Source organism: Phaethon lepturus, unplaced genomic scaffold, assembly GCF_000687285.1.
Source record: "Phaethon lepturus isolate BGI_N335 unplaced genomic scaffold, ASM68728v1 scaffold44199, whole genome shotgun sequence".
Classification (NCBI taxonomy): Eukaryota; Metazoa; Chordata; class Aves; order Phaethontiformes; family Phaethontidae; genus Phaethon; species Phaethon lepturus.
This window is the reverse complement of record NW_010564907.1, coordinates 1,907-22,555: the sequence shown is the minus strand read 5'-3', so window position 1 is coordinate 22,555 and position 20,649 is coordinate 1,907. Positions and strand designations below refer to the sequence as shown.

General features: G+C 49.3%; 2 protein-coding genes across 2 annotated transcripts; one reads left to right on the top strand and one right to left on the bottom strand.

The window, feature by feature from the left end:
- Positions 1-209: 209 nt before the first annotated feature.
- ACTR1A (ARP1 actin-related protein 1 homolog A, centractin alpha (yeast)) lies at positions 210-10,880 on the top strand (the record flags this gene model as incomplete). Its single annotated transcript, XM_010295014.1, has 10 exons — positions 210-274; positions 1,171-1,246; positions 2,004-2,129; positions 2,927-3,051; positions 3,370-3,586; positions 6,704-6,796; positions 7,544-7,718; positions 8,606-8,667; positions 9,040-9,080; positions 9,726-10,880. Coding segments are annotated over 10 exons (1,083 nt in total), but the record flags the coding sequence as incomplete, so codon positions are not given.
- A 3,171-nt stretch (positions 10,881-14,051) lies between these two features.
- On the bottom strand, positions 14,052-20,417 carry TMEM180 (transmembrane protein 180). The gene is made up of 8 exons (XM_010295013.1): positions 20,145-20,417; positions 19,596-19,675; positions 18,361-18,810; positions 17,329-17,446; positions 16,242-16,338; positions 15,328-15,499; positions 14,541-14,734; positions 14,052-14,329 (listed from the first exon to the last, which is right to left on the bottom strand). Exons 1-8 carry the CDS (start codon positions 20,307-20,309, stop codon positions 14,076-14,078), a joined length of 1,530 nt encoding a protein of 509 aa, XP_010293315.1. The 5' UTR covers positions 20,310-20,417; the 3' UTR covers positions 14,052-14,075.
- Between the last annotated feature and the right edge of the window lie 232 nt (positions 20,418-20,649).

Sequence of the window (20,649 nt, the reverse complement as noted above, 5' to 3'; positions counted from 1 at the left end):
AGGTGCCAGTTACTCCCCTCTAGTGGCCAAGCTGGCCTGCTGGCACCTTCCTTTCCCCAGCCCTGCCTGGAGAATCAATCCCTGGGAAGCTTTATTCCTAGTAAAAAGGAGAGGATCTGGCAGTGCTGATGTTCTTTGCTTCTCCTTTAAAACCTGCAAAAATAACTGAATGAATGATAAGCTCTCATATTTATATGTTCCTCCCACAGGGCTCAGGCGTGATTAAAGCAGGTTTTGCAGGCGATCAAATACCGAAATACTGCTTTCCAAACTAGTAAGTATTCTGCTGGTCTTCGTAAGTTCTTAGTACTGTGTAACAATTCTTTGATGTGTAGCGGGGAGGAATGGTCCAATTTGTAACTGGAGAAATGAGTTATTCTTTTTCTGCCTGCTGCACAGAAGCATCGGTGGGGGGGGTGTCTCTGCTATTAAGTGCTTTGAGATTTTCAGGGGGGCACACACCATAAAAGATGACATCACTTTGTCAGGCTCGACACCAACCAAAGCTGTAGGATCCTTTAGTCTTGAGACATTAGGAAAAGACCCTGGGAAAAGACAAAGTTGGGATGAGAGGTGTGAAGACCTCTATGTAATTTTTTGGTATGTGGTCTGACGTTTTGATTCCTGCCAAACTTCTTTGGAAGTTTTCTGAGAGTTTTACTGGAAGAAGGACTGCTGAATCAGGAACTCTGAAAAGTTGCTGACTTTTATTTTCTATGGGGTGGGTTTTCAATGAGTGTATTTGTGTTCTGAGCAATGTGTTCTGTATGCTGAGGTGGAGCATGGAACTATAAATGTCTAATCTGAGCAGCCTACCTGAGGTCAGGCAATACCATGTGGATCTGTCAGCTCAAACCATTGCTCAGTCTAGCCACGTTCACCCCAGGCACTGTTAGAACAAGCAAGTCCAGAATCATCAGCGAAAGTGTGGCCAGACTCAGGTGGCTTATGTCCTGCCAGTTCAAAAGTGTCTACAGTCTGTTCCCTTTGCCTCTGATTCTGAGATTAGCTTGGGGCAAACCTGAGTCTGCCTGCACCTGGTAGTGTCCCCAGGCTCACCCATGACTTTAGAAAGTACTGGTTAGGACAGAGAGGAACACAAAGTAGTTAATCTTTGGGTGCATCTGAACTCTCTCTCTAGAAGCATTTATACTCTTGCCTCTGTTCTAGTGTGGGCAGACCAAAGCACATTCGTGTTATGGCTGGTGCTTTAGAAGGGGACATTTTCATTGGTCCAAAGGCAGAGGTAAGAAAATCTGTATACTGCATTTCTCCATATATCTCAGTGTGCTGCAAGGACGGGCTGTAGCAGTTGTGCTTAAAAGGGCTGTGGTTCCTTTATCAGTGTATGGATCTCGAGAGCAGAATAGATTGTCACTTCTAAGTGTGTCCAAGGCGGAGTGGGATTCTTGTGCCAACCTGCTGACCACAGAGCTTTTTCCCAAGTCCTTCTATGTCTCTTCTTTTTCCTAAACTATTTCTAGGTCTGTATGGTTACATCCCCATCTTTTTGGCTGGGAATTTTAGAAATGGACCCTACTTGGTTGCCTTTTTTCTCCCTGGTGTGGGCAAGAAGCCTGCTTTCCACAGTCCTGCTTCTGCCAGCATGTAGTCGTATGGTCTCACATGTCTCATGAGCCCTCTGAACTACATTCCCCAATACCATCCTTTTAAGTTTTATATTATGACTGAGCTGGTAGAACAAAGATACTATTTGATGGGTGTCTGTATGTTGGCTTGAAAACTGTTAGGATGGAATGTGCTCTGCAAATGCCAGACTTTCCTACTTGATATAAAAAGGCCGTGTTTAGTCTCGTGAATACTTCTCTGGGAGACATGTTTGTGATTAATGTTCAGGTTTTGCCCTATATGCTAGAGATATGTTGTCTTTTAGTATAATCAAAATTAAGTGAATCTGACAGATTAAGTCATAGTCACAGTGCTCAGAAATGTGGTTGTTTGAGTCTGACAGGTATGCTCTATTGTTGTTTCTGTTTGCTCAGGAGCACAGAGGTCTCCTCTCTATCCGATACCCGATGGAGCATGGCATAGTGAAGGACTGGAACGACATGGAGCGCATTTGGCAGTATGTGTATTCAAAAGACCAACTTCAGACATTCTCAGAGGAGGTGAGATACCTCATTATGTAGTGGCACAGGTGTCATTCAGTGGGCATATAACACCGGGAGCCTTGGAACTTCAGGCAAGACTTGGGACTCCCTTTGCTGTTCTTTCTAAATGTGTCTGCTGTTAAATTAGGCTCTTTCACTTTTCAGGAAATACTGCACAAGAAGTGTACAAGCATAATTCCTCCCCAGATCTAATATTCCGGCTTGACTGAAAATCAGACTTTTCAGCATTTGTTATTCATGCTGTCTCTAATGATTCTGCTGTAGACCAAGTGCTTCTGACTTTTCCTGCTCTGCCCGCACATCAGGCATATCCACTCAGCAGTGACATGATTTGAAGTGAGGAAGGAGAAGACCACAATCATGTGGTCTGGAAGGAGCTGAACAGAAAAATTATTAAATGACTGAGAGCAATAGGTTGTATAAGTGGAGTAGGAATATTTCTGCCTGCTTGTGCTAAGACCATATGCCTTCACCCTTTCTTAGGGTCAGTGTATTTTGGGCAACCTGGCTGGCTTTTGGCACCGAGAGTCATCTTGTTTGACCTTTACAGGGCAGGGTTGCTCACAGAGTAGATTTCCTAACACTTCTTCATTAATAGACCGGAGCCCTGCTGGTCTTCTAACTTAATAGAGGTTATTCACAGTCTAATACAGCTCAGTAGCTGAAATTATTCCCTTTTACCTGCCCTCTTGCACCAGTGGTTCCTAAAGTGAATGAATAAGCAGAAATATTCTGGAACACACGTCTAGCTGCCTCCTGGTTATTGCAGCACAGCTCCTTCTTTTCTTTACCAGCATCCTGTGCTGCTGACGGAAGCACCCCTAAACCCACGCAAGAACAGAGACCGCGCTGCTGAGGTGTTTTTTGAGACCTTCAATGTGCCAGCACTGTTCATCTCCATGCAAGCTGTGCTTAGCCTGTAAGTGTCTTTCGTCTTTCATTTGCGCTTATGAAATGTTCCTGTGAAATCCATTTTTTTCCACAAACCGAAAAAAACTACAGAAGACGACACGGATGTCTGATTTGTCCCCTTTTCAAGCAAGAACTGAAATTAATTTTCAATTTCTGTAATAGAGTTTACAGGAATTTGCTGAACCATGTTGAGAACTAGGTTTTGGGGTTTTTCTAGCCCCTGTTCATGTGAAATCTCTGGACCCTGAGCTGAGCCTGGGTGTGCTGCATGCTTGGGGTCACGTTGAATTGCTTATTCTGACTTGATTGTTTGCTTCTTTGCTAGCTATGCGACTGGGAGGACTACAGGAGTGGTGCTGGACTCCGGGGATGGTGTTACCCATGCAGTCCCCATCTATGAAGGCTTTGCCATGCCTCACTCCATCATGCGGATTGACATTGCTGGCCGTGATGTCTCACGCTTCCTGCGTCTCTATCTCCGGAAGGAAGGCTATGACTTCCACACGACCTCCGAGTTTGAGATTGTCAAGACCATCAAGGAGGTGATGTACTGTCTGTTTCTGTGTTTATCCAAGAAAGGATTTCTGCCCAAGGGAAGTCATGACTTGTGAAATCTAGTGGGAAGTGCCAGCCTACCTAGCTCTGCACCTCATTCCATTATCTACCTGAGGGACACTAGGGTCACTAAGATCGTTAAAGGACTAGAGCATCTCATATGAGGAAAGGCTGAGGCAGCTGGGACTGTTGAGCCATGAGAAGAGAAGGTTGTGGAGGATCTCATCGATGTATATAAATGTCTGAAGGGAGGGTGCAAAGAAAACAGCCAGGCTCATTTCAGTGATAGGACAAGAGGCACAAACTGAAGCATACGAGGTTCTGTCTGAACATAAACATTTTACTGTGAGGGTAACCAACCAGTAGCACAGGTTATCCAGAGAGTTGTAGAGTCTCTATCCTTGGTAATATTCAAAAGTCATCTGGACATGGTCCCGGGCAACCTGCTGTAGGTGACCCTCCTTGAACAAAGAGGTTGGACAAGATGATCTGCAAGAGGTCCCTTGCAACCTCATACATACTGTATTCTGGGGATTTATGGTCAAGATCACATCTAATCCCTTGTGAGGGGCTATTGACATGGAGGTGAAGACAGGCTGCTTTGCATTTATCTGTGCTGCAGTTTCTCAAGGGCTGATGATATCTTTCACTAATGTTTGTTTACCCTTCAGGGCAAGGCTCTGTAAAATCCATGGCAGGTAGGGATCACAAGTGGGATAACTGCACGTTGCTTCCCCTTCCACCACCTGTGAAAGAATTCACTCACAACATTCACATTTACAGAAGCTTCCCCTCTTTATAGGGTTTGCAGTGTTTAGTGACTTTAGGGCTATGCAGCAGTTTGGAAAGGCGTGACTAAGGTCCCTAGCCAAAGCAGTTACCTTGGCTTCTGTTGTGTGCCAAGAGAGGAGGACAGAGGTGGGACAGTAGCTCAGAGCTGGTGACGGCTCCCAGCAGCTTTGCAGCATTGCCGCGCTCACACAGACAGGTTGCTCTCCAGTTTCAGCAAGGCTGTGTGGGACTCGGGGCTGCCTGCACATCCATGCCTTCAGTACATGGGGTCAGTCCTCAGATCAGTACTGGCTGTGATTTCTGTGTGCTGGGGCCTTCCCGTTGCTGCCATGCTGTGGGCCCGTGTCACAAGCTACAGTTGCCACAGATAACTGTGGGCTGAGTCAGCAGCCTGTGCCAGGGATTGAGGGTGTTAATGAGCTCTTCTTGAGCCTGTGACCTAGCAGCAAAGGACCATAATAATGGAAATAGTTTGCTTGTTCTGCATGGCCATAGCTCAGTGTGGCTGTGCTGAGGGATGAGTGCTTGTGCTTCATGTCACGGTACAGCTGAATGGCTTTCTCCTGTTGCCCAGACCAGGAGACTTCAGAGAGTTGTAGGTTTTAACCCAGTAGCTGCTCTCTGTTCTACAAGTGCTGATTGCTGAATAGGTGAAAAAAGCTGATGTGTGCACAGACTGCAGCAGCTGTGGACCAGAGGATCTAGTGATCAGAGGCTTGCTGGAGAACTCATCGCTTCAGAAGCCGCCTGTTTTGTACCAACCACCAGTTGCCGTGCAATTGCAGCGGCCTTACGGGACAAAGCAAGAGACTTCTAATCTTCATAAATGGCCAAGGCTCCCTTTGCATCTTGAGTGATGAAACTATTAAAAGACATTGTGCTGACTGTTAAATGCAATGTCTTGCACCAGTGCAATCATTTCTCTGGACTATACATTTAGGGAATTTGGAAAGTGAGCCAAGTCCTGCTATGCATGGTGACTACCCTCACCAGTGAGGCTGTTGAAGAAGGGAGGAAACAACCTGATGTTTGCTCTCCAACCTACACCTTTTGCTTTATTTTAAGATTAATTTTAGCTGGGGAAGGTGTTGCAGGTTTCTGGGATATACGTGCCAGGAACTTGCAGTGAGATTTCTGCTGATGCTGGTGCATCAGCGTTTGTGACTTGATTTTCAAATCTGAGGGGTTGAGTGTGGCTTCTTGTGTTTGCAACTTTTTTGCCTGAAGAGAAGTTTGGATGTGCAGCCTGAATGCACTGTGGCAAGCACAAAGCTTGCACAAGGCAAAGGTCCTGGACATGGGAGTTTCTCGATCACAAAAGCTGCTTGTGATCTGTTGGAGTCTGTCTGACTTGAGATTTATTTTTTTTTAAGGAGAAAAATACTAGGAAAGAAATTTGGGGATGTTGAAAAGCCTAGAGGAGGAATTACCTTGAAAGGAGAACTCTTAATATGTTCTCTGTTTCTTGGTTGACTGTGAGGGTGGTCAAACACTGGAACAGGTTGCCCAAAGAGGTTTGTAGATTCTCCATCTGTGCAGGTATTCCAAATATGGCTGGACATGGTTTTGGGCAGCCTGCTCTAACTGACCCTGCCTGAGCAGAGGAGTTGGACTAATGATCTCAAGTGGCCCCTTCCAACCTAAATGTTCCAGTGATACTGTTTAGATTTTTTTTTTTTAATCTCCAAATGATAAAAATCTGGAATAGCAAAGCTTAATGTGGAGTGCTGGAGCAGTTTGAAAAGTCAAAGTATTTTTTTTCCCTGTAACTTAAAATCTAGGTGGGCAATGGGAAGCGAGCAGCTTAGATCACAGTAAGAAACTTTTGCTGTTAGCTATTGGTTATTGTTTACCCTGTTGAAATGTAATAACAGACTTTGTTCATGCTCCTAATCTGTTGCAAAGTTACCTGAGCCCACCTTTACACAAAGTTAATGTCACTAAAGGTATTTCAGGTGTGTGTTTTGCTTTGCCCTACAGTAGGTTGTAAGCGCTGACAGGATAGTTACCCCATCTGCATAGAGGGAGGTAACTTCTAAGCAGTAAGAGAGAGCTGGAAGCAAGGGGTGAACAGGAGCTAGAGGGAGTGTGAGCATCCTTGATGTCTCTGATCATCACATGGAGCTGTAGCATGAATAGGCATTTTACGTGATGTGAACTGAAAAGGTCTTTTCCCCAGCACAAAATATTATTGAAATTGGTCTTCACAAAGGGACTCACCGATTTTGATTGTTAGTGAGAGAAGTATTTTATCAGAGGCATTTGAGTTTACCCTTTTCATCTCCCTCTCCCTGACTCTCTTTCCTCTACAGCGTGCCTGCTACCTCTCAATAAACCCCCAGAAGGATGAGACTCTGGAGACCGAGAAGGCTCAGTACTACCTGCCAGATGGAAGCACTATTGAGGTTTGTAAGGACTGCCCTCAGAGGATTCCTGATGTGAAGCACGAGGTTTCCAGAATAGCCTTCTGCCTAGTGATGGGAAATTTAATGCGGTGTTAAGTGGGAGGGAATAATTTTAAAAGACCAGAACTCATCCCAGGCTGTTGACTGGGAACTAGAATCTTTAGGGGAAGAAAACGTGATTAGAAACATCACAACTTCTACTGGGAAGTCCCGGGTAAGGATGCAGCATGACCATGGGGACACTGAGCTGTTTGATTGCAGGCTGTGATCTAGCAAATAAATCTTTTTGTAGAGCCGGTATGGAGCGTGGCTTGTTATAAGCTCACTAAATTCAGCATCGGTTTTGTATGTGGCTTTTGTCCTGCCTAGAGGTGCAGAAACAATTGCTTTGAAGTGTGAGTTAGGAATACACCTCTGAAGACTGAGCCCACTGTAGAATGGTTGAAGGAGAGGAAATACAGGTCTTACCTCCAGCACCAGGGTGGATCTACTCCCTTTTCTGCCAGTGACCTGCTGTATGGGGCTGAGCAAGTTTCCTTATCTCTTTCACCTGCAAAATGGAAATAGTGCCTTTTCTAGAAGCAGGAGACCAAAGCGGCATTCACTTGGCAGCTAGTGATGCAGCATGAATGTCCAGAAAACTTCTTCTACTCTGAAGTTTCATCTAAGACAGGCAGGCCCAAACTGTAGACAGTGAACAGAGCCACACTGCTCTCTTCCCCTCTGTGCTAACTTCTCCCCTTGCAGATCGGCTCTGCCCGTTTTCGAGCCCCAGAGCTCCTGTTCCGGCCAGACCTGATAGGAGAGGAATGTGAAGGACTCCATGAGGTGCTTGTTTTTGCCATTCAAAAATCAGACATGGACCTGAGGCGAACGCTGTTCTCCAACATCGTGCTGTCTGGAGGCTCCACGCTTTTCAAAGGTTTCTGCCTCTCCTCTTTCAGTGGGCTGTGACATACCTGATCTTGGGCTTCCTTCTCATGTGAAACTGGGAAGATAACCTAGATCACCCAACTTGTCCTGTGGGGTGAGGGCTGTGGGAACTCTCTGGTCTCAGGGGGTTACTGTCTAATTTTCTGGGTCCTAGTCATGTCCTTCTGGGTATGCAAGACACCTCTGCCCTTGTACATCACTTCCTGGGCTTGAAGGGCTTTTATTGTTTTCCTCCTATCACTCTGTATCAGGACTGAATAGCTGTGTTTGTTCCTGCTGCTGTAGTTCAGGATTGTTGAGACTAGGTCCCTAAAAGGCTCTTGCATCTCCTATGTTTCCATTAGGTCTCTAGTGTGTGAGAGAGTCCAATGATCCTGGTACTGCATGAAATGTCAGCTACCTGTGTGCAGAAAACTTTCTACCCATCCCCTCAGGGCTCAGCTGACCCCCATCGACTTAAAGATATCCTCTGCCAGAACCTGTCAGCCTGTTACCCACAGGTGGACATCTCCAGATAGGTCCTGGTGTTCCCATTCAAACCCTGCTCCTGTGCACAAACGGGCTGAACACAGGAGGAATGCCCAGGAAAGGAGGAGGGACCTGGCCCACCTGTGGTCCTAACTAAAAATCTTGTTTGCTCATCTCAAGTTGCTGCTGAGGGATAGAGCCCGTTGTGCTAGTGTTTGAGGTCTGCCTGAGGGAGGCAGAATCCCATTATCTCACTGTCTGTGTTCTGTGCCTCTCCAAACTGGTCTCTCAGTGTGATCTGGAGTGGGATATTTGAATAGGACTGCATAGGACATGTCCACATTGTTAGTAGATGGAACTTGGGATTTTGCTGAGGAGCTCAGACCACACATTTTCTGTCTTGTGTAGGCTTTGGTGACAGGCTGTTGAGTGAAGTGAAGAAACTAGCTCCAAAGGACGTCAAAATAAGGGTAAGAGCAATCTCTTTTGTGGCTATCACTTACTATGTATGGTGTTCTCTGGCCTTTAAAGAACCATGCTAAGAATGCAGCTGCCATTTGCTTCAAACCAGAAATGGCTTTCCTGAGACAGCCCAACAGTATTTGCTGTTATGATGAAAACCTGTTTGGTTTCATCATAGAGAAGGTGGCTCCTGACAACATGACCCCTGTCCAGGATCCTGGACCACTGTGGCTCTTCTGGAGGGTGCTGCTGGGTGTCTTTCTGGTGGGAGAAACATACCTGTGTTTGTTAGTTGTCAGCTATGGTGAAATGGAGGCAGTGTGCCAGGAGGAGCAGACTGGAGCTTGGGAAAGTACTGACTGATTCTCTCTTTCTCCCAGATATCAGCTCCTCAGGAGAGATTGTATTCCACGTGGATTGGGTATGTACTGCACAGTGACACATCTTGCTGTGGGACGAGGGGAGGCGCAGCCTGCTAGCACTCATGCTGTTGTCCCTTCTGGTGCTGTGTCGGGAGGGCTTCATCATTGAGCTGCGCGATGCTCAGCGCGGTTACTGAGCTAACTCCACCTGCACTGCCAGCCCCTTAAGCCTTTTCTGTCCTTAGGGCTCCTGCAGGACCTGTTGATCTTCCTTGTCTTCCCAGTCTTAATGTCCAATCTAAGGGAGCACAAGCTCATAGGTAGTATGTTCCTTAGGGCAGAGGCTCTAGGTATATTCTCCTTTATGTGTTTGTCTTTGCTGCAGATGGGGAGAACTAAACTCTGCTCCATAATCCTGGGAAGTGAGACCAGATCCCATAGGAATAGAGCTGGTGTTTGGAGCAGCATCAGCGGGTTGTTTGGGTGGGAGAGGCTGGTGCCAGGCGCTGTAGTGCCAGCACGTTTGAGGCTGACAGGAGGGGAAGTGGCTCTCCAGAGAGGGTTTCTTTTGTAGATAACTGAGAGCCTCGGCGTCTTTCTGACGTGGAAGTGTTACACAATAGAAACAGCTCATCTCTGCAGAGGTGTGATGAGGGTGCCCCCAACATCTTCCTTTAACACATAATGTGCCTGTCTTTCCCCAGTGGCTCTATCCTGGCCTCACTGGACACCTTTAAGAAAATGTGGGTTTCGAAAAAAGAATATGAAGAAGACGGAGCTCGTGCCATCCACCGAAAATCCTTCTAGCTCTGGGACCTGTCCTCAGTCTCCTCTGAAGACTCACTTCAGTTCTAAACTCGCTTTTCTGAGTCCGAGTGTCTGAGAGCTGCCTGTGTGTGTGTGTGTGCGTGCCAGCATGCCCCGATGTCACTGAGCAAAGACAACAGCAGCAGGAGGGTTGTATTAGTACTAACTTTTTTATTTTATTTTTGTTTTTTTTTTTTTAAATGGAAAGGAGAAAATACCAATCTGAATTTCTCCAGAATGGCCCATTCCCTTTTTCATTTCAGTCCCTTAATTTCTGTATTGCAATTACATTTGTCACTGTAAAACAAACAAGCAAGCAAAAACAAAGGGAACAGCTTATAGAAACTGCCTAGCAAGCCAGAAGGGAGCCAACCACTGCAGACTGCTCACACAGGCTTTAGTCAGCCCAACTGCGATGCCTGGATTGTCTGGAAACACGTAGCTGAGGCCCCATCGCTACTTTCTTCTTCAGCAGTGTCTTCACCATCAGTACGTTTTTGAAGTTGTTTTTAATATATTTTTTTATTAAGAGAAAGCACATTCTCAACAGTTAAGCCCATTTGCCCCCACTGTTTTTGGTGCGTGTATGCATGTGTAACTTCTTAGCCTGATGTGTGGGTCTGCACCACAGCTGGAGAAGGTGGTGGTAGGACTTAGTTTGTATTGCATGGAGTAGAACAAAGCAAATCTAATCAGTTAGCATTGTACTAGACGGTTATTCTCTCATACCTTGTTTTAAATATCTTTTCTCTGGAAGCAAGTGCCCCAGAATGGGGGTGAAGGCACTTGTGTGTTCCCCCTCAACCTGCCAAGATTTGCAGTGCTGAGTTCTCATGTTCTTTCCCTGTAAGAGTCAAGGCTGTTTCCCTCCTTCCTGCCATGTCAGGGCAAAGGGAGCATGTATTTGCAGCCAGGCATAACTCTTGTGTACTTTACTTTATCCATTCTGGGGCAAAATAATAATTGGAAAGGTGCATTGTAATGTAAGAATTGTTTTATTTATTGAAACATCTGAGGATATCTCAAATACTGACTGCAGCACCCAGGAATTATGCTTTGGGTCTTCTTTGAACACCTGTTACCCAGCTGCCCATGGTTTGATGTTAATGCTGTTTACAGCAGAATAGCCCGACAGCCCTTGTGGCACCACCCAGTGACTGCTCCGTAGGGAATGTGCTAAATGAGAGGACAATAAACTGCACCAGGACACTGTTGTGAGCAGGAAGCTGTTGTGATGGCTGTGTTCTGCCGTACTGTGTAGGCCTTTCTGCTCACCTGGTGGCTGCTTTGCTTTTACAGCCGCGGGCAGGCCTACAGCCATGCTTGGTCTTGGGGTGTGTCAGTGTTTCCCCTTCAGGTTTTTTTAATGCATTATTTGGTGCTTCCCCCCCCCCCCCCCGTCACTTTTTTTGTCATCCCCCCCCCCCCCCATGTCACTTTTCTGCAATACCTGGCAGTAGCAGTGGAGCTGGCATTACTTGGTGGCAGTTCCTCCCTGTTCCCCCCCCTTTCTGTTCATTGCCATGCATCACCTGGGGGTCACTCTTGAGCGCAGAGATGGGGCATAGAGCTGGCTGCAGCAGAGGCGCAGCAAAAGCTGGTGCATTGCCCCCGCTGCGATGAAAGCGCATGGTGTGCTGCCCCTGCAGGAGCCAGGCTCAGAGAGGCTGTAGGCAGTCATGTGTGGTGGTCTTTTCGCAGCTGAGGCCCGGCTGCTTGTTCACCTACCCCCCTAAGAGCAGACTTTTTTTTTTTTTAAAAGCAAGAACCTGTTGGGTAGAAAAGGGCTGTCAGTGCTCAGCCTTTGCAGGAAAATCAGTTGTGTTCTTGCTGGTTTGCTGCAGTGTGTAGAGGGGAAGCAGCAAACCCCTCTGGGTCCAGTTGCTACGTGCCCCCGGGCAGTGCCAGTGATCTCTTCCTCCCCCTCCCAGGCCCTGTGCTGGCCTGGCAGAAGCAGCAGTGCACCATTTTGTAACCTGCAGCGACGGACAGAAAGGTGCCGTCTCCAATCTAGCATTCATTTGATCTGCCTGACTGTTCCCTCGCACACTATCCAAACCATGTTGCCTGGTGGTGCCCAGCATACTTAAATAAAGTAATTCATATACAACCCTCAAGCCTCCTGGCCTCATGTTCCCACATTTGCAATTCTAAGGAGGTAACTTGTGTTCTCTTGCCTATGCAGAACTGTTACTGGCCAGTCTGCAAGGAGATGCCCTCTTTGGTCCAGGATTGCCTTCCTGATACGGCTTTTGAGCTGAGGGAGGCGAGTCTGGAGCTGCAGCTGTGGTCTGCACTGGTGGTGTCCAAAGCTGCCCTCCTCCTTGGCAACCCTTACCCCCCAGACCTCACTTTGTCACTGCAGACCGGTCAGGGCAGCTGAGGCACAGAGCAGCCGTGGGTGAGGGCTGGTGCAGGCAGAGAGAGCAGCCCTGGCTGAACAAGGGTGATGGGAGTGATGCCACAGTTGTCGTGAGAAGAGCTGGCTCCAGCCAAGAACTCGCACGGCGAGCTTTGCTCCCAGGGCAGGCTGGTCCAGTCCCTGCACCCTTCCAAAGCACCAGGGGTGACTCGCCTGCCCCCAGAAGGCAGGTGATACATGAGCCTGCTGCTCCTCTCTGCCCCCTGCAGAACCAGGCACCAGCAGAGAGTTGTGCTGGAGAGGCACAGTCCCATTGTCTCCCACACCACCACGGTTATGTCCCTGCAAGCACCATCTGAACCCAGCCAGGTTAGATCCACCTGCCAGAAAAATCACCGAGCAGTACAGAAAAGATCATCTTTAATTAATGAAGAATCATTCTCAAACTTTGTTAGAAGTTGCACAAATAACTTACGGTTGAGCCATGGAGCTACAGCACCGTCATGGCAGGAGCATCCTGGTCCAAGACAAAAGGCAGCCATGTCCCAAGGTGAGATGGCAGGTTTGTGGGCCGAGACCCCACAGGGACCCCAGCACTACATACACAACAGCACGTCCCCAAGCAGCCTTTCAGGTGCTGCCTGCACACCTGCTGCAGGCATGCACAGGGCAGAGCTCTGCTTTGGCACATCTGCCTGCACCCAAACACACTGCAGGCACTGAGACGACACTTCCCGCACCTCGGGGATCCCTTTGGTGACCACCTGCCCAGTCTGCTCCCAGACAGAACCAGGGATGCCAAACCACCTGATCAAACTTGGGCACTGTTTCAAGTGGAGAGGAGCTGAGATGTCCATCTCTCCCCACACAGGTAAAACCTCAACGCTGTGACTGCCCGGCGTTGTGTCCAACAGGCTCCAAAGAGGAATTGAAGGCACAAAAGCAAGACCTGGTGTCTCCTCCAGGCTGCCTCACTGGGTGACCTGGGACAGCCATGGGCAGGGAGGCACTTCCATGGGCTTGGTTAGGGATTGGTTCCCTGACCTTGGCCCCACAGCCTCAGCCAGCATGGGAGGGGGCTCACAGCACAGCTGTGTGGCAGCACGGACTGGAAGGGGCTGTGGAGGGGAGAGGAGGGATAAACACAGGCAACGGGATGTTACGATGTTCCAGCTCAAGGCTCTGAGCCCAGTGCTTTTCCCAGGCCTAGCAATAACTCCCTCTGCAAGGCCATGGGGGGGGAGCCTCAGCATAAATCAAGCACAACTGGCAGACCCTAGCTGTGCAGAATATTGTCCTGGGAACAAGAAATGCCCAAGAGCAGATTTGGTCCAAGAACCACAGCACTGTATGTGGGAGGGGTTGTGCCAGCTACTGGGAAAGGCCTTCAGGGCCTTCATCCCTGCTCCTGCCATCCTGAAATTGCTCATCTCGGTCACTTGGTCTCTCAGGAGCCTCCCACTCCACTCCCCGAAGCAGCGGGGCTCTAGCAAGGAAGGACTCCCTGTGCAGTCCCCTCCTGCTCAGCCAGAGAGGCTGCAGCTCCCCAGGGCCTTGCCCAGGGCAGAGGACTGCACCAGGGATGTGGCCCTGCATGCACTCCAGCACGCACTGCAACCCAGCACCTCCCTGCTGGGATGAGCAGCCCTCTGCTCCCTGGGACAGGCCAGGATAAAGTGTTCTTGCTCCTGTGGCCAAGCGGTCTAGCCCAGGCCGCTCATACAGTGAACTTCTCTGCCTTCCCCAGCAACCACCTCCTGGAATAAGTAAACATTGGCACTACAGCATTTCACAGTTGAACCGTAAACACTGGCGTTTCTCAGCCCGCCATCCCTGTGCTTAGTCTGCCGTCCTGCATCAGCAACATCCGGGGACTCAGGCACCCCTAGATCGTTTTGACCTCTGGTGCTCGGCCTTGCGTCAGGCTTTGGCGCTGCGCCTTCACCATCTGCAGACGCTTCCCGTGCAAGCTGAACTGAGACCAGCTGAGGAGCTGCAGCAGTGCGCACGTGATGGGTACAAAGACGAGGAGGTAAAAGCAGCCCTGGCGAAGAGCTGGCTCCAAAACTGTGGCAGACTCCAGCTTCGGCTGGGCACTCACCACGTTGCTCAAGGGGTTGCGCTGGAAGATGTCATAGCCTGGTGTCAGAGAAGAGTTTGTGAGACTGGAGACAGTGGGATGGACCCTTACCCATTCTCTCTGACTGGCCTTGGAGATGCAGAGACCAGGCGCAGCTTAGCAACTGGAAGAGTCCTCTGTACCCACCCAGGGTACAGGACATGGTGGAAGACACTTAACTCCCAGGTCTGCCCTCTCCAGCCCTGCTGCTTTCCCCAGGAGCAGCCTTACCTGTGTATGTGCAGAGCAGCCAGGTGCCAATCAGAGGGGCAAAGGTCTGGCCCGGCTTGGTGACCAGAGCCACCATCCCAAAGAGCAGCGCTGAGGCTGCCTGCTTCCTACGGTTCAGGACTAGATCCTCATCCACCAAGTCAGACACTACCAGGTTGAGCAACTTACAGGTCCCTTCTGTGAACACTCGGTTGCTGCAAAACAACAGGCAAAGCACTAAATAGAGGCATCAAGAAGTGACAGGAGTAGGTGAGACACGAGAGAAAATGGAGAGGGACAAGAAAGGTTCCCCCACACTTACAATAAGAATTTCAGAAGCCCTGAGTACAGGAAGGGAACACTGCTAGCTGTACCCTGCAGCGATGCCTTGGATCAATCCTGGCCTGCCAGACAGGCCTTGGGATAGGACATGCTGGGCCAGTGGCTAACAGGCAGCTGCAGCACGTACCAAGGGCTATGGCTGCAGGCAGGCTGCAGAGGAGGAGAGCTCAGCTCAGCAGCCAGGAGAGGCTGCTGCAGGCTGCCACCAGCCTGACCAGGTCTCTGTCCTCGCAAACATCACTGCCTCCCTCATTCTGCTGCAGGCACAGGCAGTGGATTCTGCAGTGACCCATCCCACACTCGGGTGCCGTCAGAGCTGGGAGCCACATGGCTTCTGTGTGACCCTGGCTACTGTTCCCCGCCTCCCACTCCTCTCCATAAAAGAGACAAGTCATTTTCCCTCCCAGGTGGCAGAGAGCTGGGGAAGCAGCTGGGAAGCCAGGGGAAGCGAGCGCTGCCTGCCTACCTGGCAATGAAGATGCAGAGCAGATACACCTGATCAGGTCCTGCCAGGAGCATGACAACACTGAGAGCCAACTTCAGGAAAAAGAGTCCTCGCACCACAGCATAAACCCCACAGCGGCGGCAGAGGGACAGGAAGTAGAGGTTGTTGAGATGGGGGGCAATGTAGGAAACACCTGAGCAGAGACAGAAGCACAAATAGCTTGAGAGAGTTTCAGTATCCACCATGCCCCCAGGACCGATACTGAGAGAGGGGACAAGGCTGGCTCTCGCCAGCAGGGCTGTAGGACAAAAGTACAGAATAGCCCCCACGCACACACAGAAGGCTGTAGCGGATTTACTCAGTGGCTTACGGCACAGCACACACTCTTCCTACAGAGGGAGGCCTTCTTGCATCAACCTCATGGGCAGGAAGGAAGAAAAGACTTGCCTAGTGTCACACAGGGGCTGGGACTCAGCCCTGGAGCAGAAGTGAGAGGGACAGGACAGTGTGACCAAACCTGGCCCACAAGAACCCTCCCAGGTTAACTCTAGGACCAGTGCCCACAGATCTGGGGCAGCCTGGAAATGGTCCACATGCCACAGAGAGAAAGGGATTAAATTCATGGCTGTGTTCCCTGCCACATCCTGGGGACACTATCTGCAGCCACTGATGCTCAGAGAAATACCTCCATGGCCTCCAGGCCAGAGTTCAGCACATCGGGCTCATCACCACTAGAAAAGGCTCCCAGTTACTTCTGTGCCCAGGAAGACACAGAGGTCCCAGGGAAGCATGCGGGATGTGTGCATGTGTGAACCTTACAGCCCCGAGACCTGCATGTGAGCACACCTCTCCCCAGACGGGGTTTGGGAAGAGCGAATCCAGACTCAGGCCAGGTCCTAACCTGGCTGCTCCCTCCAGTCCCACCTGAGACTCACCAAGCAGGAAGGATCCAGTAGAGACAGAGATCTGGTCTGACAGCAGGTGCTCCAGGAACAGAGGGAAGAAGTTGCTGTTAAAGTGGCAGTGAAAAACCTGTGAAGGCAGCATGCAGACAAGCTGGTCAGCAGGGATAGCAGTAAGAGAGAACAGAAAAAGCTAACAGCCTTCTGGGCTCCGTTATTCTAGGAGCCCTGCGCCAAGGGACTATGCAGGAGGGGCCCAAGTACTTTAGCAGAGCAAGAGCTTGGCTATGGAGTTCATGACACTGTAGGCTTGAAACTGAAAAGCTGCAATGCCACCAGCCACGCCCACTGCGTGCCTGGGGTCAGCACTGTTTCCCGGCTGTCAAGGCACTGCTCGCAGGGCACCTGCTCAGCACACAGCACTGCTGGGGCAGGACAAGGAGGTGACAGCAGCGACCACAGGGGTTTGGGGGAGACAGTGGCACAGGAGGATGCAGTTGACAGGAGGACAAGGTGGCAGCAGGGCTCGAACAGAAAGATGCAGAGCAGCATCAAGAGCCTGCCTGAGGGGAACTGAGGGATCTCCGGGGAGACAGAAGCTGTGATTGCAGCACACAAAGCGGAGGAAAACTGGGCAGGCTGCCGGCATTTGGTAGTAATCACTGAAGAGGATGAAGAACAGAAATGGCAAAAGCCAGCTGGGAGGTGGATCCAGCTGGACAGCTGAGAACAGTGATGTGAGCCTCAGGAAAGCAGGAGGAGACAACTGCTGACAGCCACGCCAGCAAACTACGCTCCTGAACTCATCCCCACCATGAGCCAGGCCTTGTGCTTCTGCACCCCAGACGGGCTGCCCAGAGCTCATCCAGCCCCAGTAATCCAGCGTACGCTGCAGAGAGAGGAAGAGCACCCCACAGCTCGCTCAGGAAGTATCCTCAGGTCACAAGCAAGGAGAGTGGCTACCAGCTACTGAATCAGCCAGCAGGAGGCTCCAAGAGCAGGTGGGTGCTGGAAACACCTCTGCCCTTCCTGGGGAACTCACATACTGCTGAATCACCATCTCAAACAGCCAGTGCCAGCGCTCATCCTCTGAATCACAATATTCTGCTGCTGCGCCTACCTGTACGAGGTTCATGCAGACAAACCAGAGGAAGTTGCGATGCCGGGAGAGCTGCTGGAGGTACTCTGCCAGGGTGATCCTCTTCTCCTGGGGGACAGAGAGTTTCTCAATGTACAGCCTAAAGGGAGAGGAGAAAAAAAAGCAATGGTGAATCTCTCACGTCAAGCAGAGGATAGCCCACAGCTCTCCCTGTGTAGATGCAGAGCTGTCTTTCCTCAGCTCCCATCCCAATCTTCTCTCTCCTTGGACCAAATCAAAACAGTAGTTTATAAAATGTTTGCTTATTGCTGGCAAGAACCACAGGCAACGGGTCTTCCAAAGAACACTGGTCTTCTCAACTCAAAATTCAGATTTCTGTCCATAAAAGCATTCTCCTCTTGTTAGCCATTCCACTACACACATGCTCCTCTTCCAGATCCCTGTGGTTAGCTCACCTGGCAGATCTCATCAGGATCTGCTATGTTAGTACAGCATAATGCTGGCAGCTCAATACATGAGACAAGTGAGGCAGCCCAAGGAAAAGCAAGGGAGCTGAATGGGGAAAACCAGCTACGTTGTGGCCCACCAACAGCCCAGCCTATCAGGTAGCTAAAGCAAGTAAAAGCGTAAGAGACAGTCACTTGTCCAACTCCATAGGAAATGGGCAGCAAGGTGGTCTCATGCTCAAGCAGGAAGGCTTTCATGATAAGCTGCTTCTGACATTTGCCACTCACAGGCCTTACTGGGTGCTCTAGATATTAACTCATTTCATGTTCCAAACACTGGATGGGCCATACAGCAGGTCAGGGCTCTGCCTCCAGTTTGGGCCAGGGGTGTCACGAGATAGTTTTGTCCTATTTTCAGAGGGCCTTAGGAGCCAGTGTCACAGAGGTGATTCTGAAAACTGTATCAACAGACAAGAACCATAAATGATTAATAAAAAATTTGCCTCATCCTGGATCTTTCCACACACGTAGTTTGCTGCAGTGCATAAAAGGACTCTACATATCTGTGCCAGGCCTTTGTCTCTGCTGCAGAATTGATGATACTTACTCTTTTAGGGTTGATTCTTGGTCCCATTTGGCTTTTCCATCAGCTTCAAACCGCTGGCGGAGCAGCTGTGTGGACAGGGTAAAACCAACGATGGAGCAGAGGGCCAGCACGATGCAAAATATGCGAAAGGAAAAGAAGTCCTCTTTGTTCCACACTGCGTAGGACATGAACACAGAGAGGGAGCCTATGGCACTGAAGAGGGAGCAGTAGAAGTTGAGGCTAGTCCTGTCTTTTGCTGAAACAGCCAGGTCCGCGAGCAAGGCGTTGTGATGGAGGTCGACCATGGTGAGAAAGCTGTCATACATGCAAAGGCAGAGAAGGAACTGCAAACCAGGATGAGCCCAGGCAACCCAGAAAGCCAGGAAAGAGATGGCAAAGAGGGGGCCATTGTGGCTTAGCGCTCTGAGCCTCTTCAGAACTACTTCTGGGGAGGAAATCTCTGCTCCTGGCCTGCAAGAGAAGACAAAAATTTTACACACTTGGACAAAACCCTGCATGACCTCTCTGAGGAAGTCATGTGAGTGGCCTAGACACAAATACAGCTTTTGCTCATGCAACAAGCACTCACATCAGATATGTTCTCAGCTAATATGTGAATACACTGAAACTATGGGTTTAAGGAGGCCAAAAAGCATGAAGGGATTTTTTTTCTCCAGAGCAAGTCTCTCCGTGATAGTGCTGCACTGTCTGCGGTTTGCACAATGTAAATTATTTCAATGAGCACTTAAAGTTTTTACTAGTTGCAGGAAGTCACACCATGATTTTCATTAAAAGCTTGAGTTAAATACATGAGAAATGCTAATGGCCAACAGTGAACCATGATCCAGGCAGTTTGGGAACAACTGGCCTGACGCATTCCAGGTGGAAATAGTTGTCGTTTCCCACCTTGTGTCTCCCAAACCACATGCAGACACTCTCCAACACCCCACTAAGAGGCTTGCTCATATAGCAGGGGCCTGAGATTGTAAATGTCCATATTTTAGGTTCTGTACCACTCGTGATTGTTAAGGGTTAGGGTCACATCTACCTGATAGGTGTGTGACTTCCTCTATATAGCCAGGTACTGAAATAACATGCAAAGAGCATCGAACTTCAAAGATGCCAGGAAAAGGAGGTATTTAAGAGTTCCACGCCCCAGAAACCATTCCCACGCCATCATTTTAAAGCTGCCAATTTCACATCATCTTCCCCAGAGACTAAACAACTTCCCAGCCTCTGCTGGAAATGGAACTTACTGCTGTGTGCTAAGGAACACTCGGTCACTCAGCCAGCCAAACAGAGGGTCATTGAGGCTGTTCCAGATCAGAAACACTGTCTAGGAAACAAAACAGGACAGTGAAACAAACCACAGGACAGCTCCCACGACGACTCAGTTCTGTTACTGAAGCAAGCAGTGCAGAGCTGGCACGCTGAACAATCAGTGGGAACTATCCCAGCACACCTTCCCTGTCCCATCACTGCTGTGCGATTCCTCTGTCTGGGCAACTGCCAGATTAGCACAGCAAGGCCAGTGGTTTTCCCTGCTTGTGAAACACCCCGACATCCCCAGAGGAAAGGCAGTCTTAAGAAGAAAGTCTCTGGGTTTTCTATACGAGGTTGTTCTATCTTTATGTAAGTGGAAAAAACTGAAAAGCCAAAGTTAGCACTCGTAAGGCTCCCTTGCTCCCTCTTCTAAAGTGGAACATGACTATTACAACTAACGCTCTTCACACCTTCTAGCAAGGAACAGTCTTGGTTTCAGAATTTCTTACTTAAGAGGGCAGAAATCTATGGAAAAGACTAACCTCTCCTATCCAAAAGGACAGTTTATCAATCTTGTAAACAGAGACAAAGGTGTCCACGTAGTACAGGAGGAATACATTGTGCAAAATGGAAACAAACAGCGACAGGGATCCATAGATCACTGCAGTGGGCAGATGAAAAAGACAAGCCAACAGTCGCAGCCCCATATTTGTGTGGTCAGCGTTCAGCTCCCTCGATCACCTCCATTTCAGATGGGATGTCTCCTCCCAACTCCTGCTGCATCTTTGTCGGGGCCAATCCATTGCTGCTTCTGCAGGAGAGAGAAAAACAAATAACAAACAAAACATAACCAGATTAAATTTCTTAAATTAACTAAAAGTTGAATCAAATTAATTGGTAAACCTTTGCCAGCAGAGATCAGAATTCATGTTGCTTTGAGGAGCTGTTCAAAAGTGGATTGGAGGGGATTTAAGAGACTAAAACCTGTCTGCTGCACTAAAGCTGTTTCATTAAGCTGAGGCCAGGCTGCGGGCTCCAGAGGATACA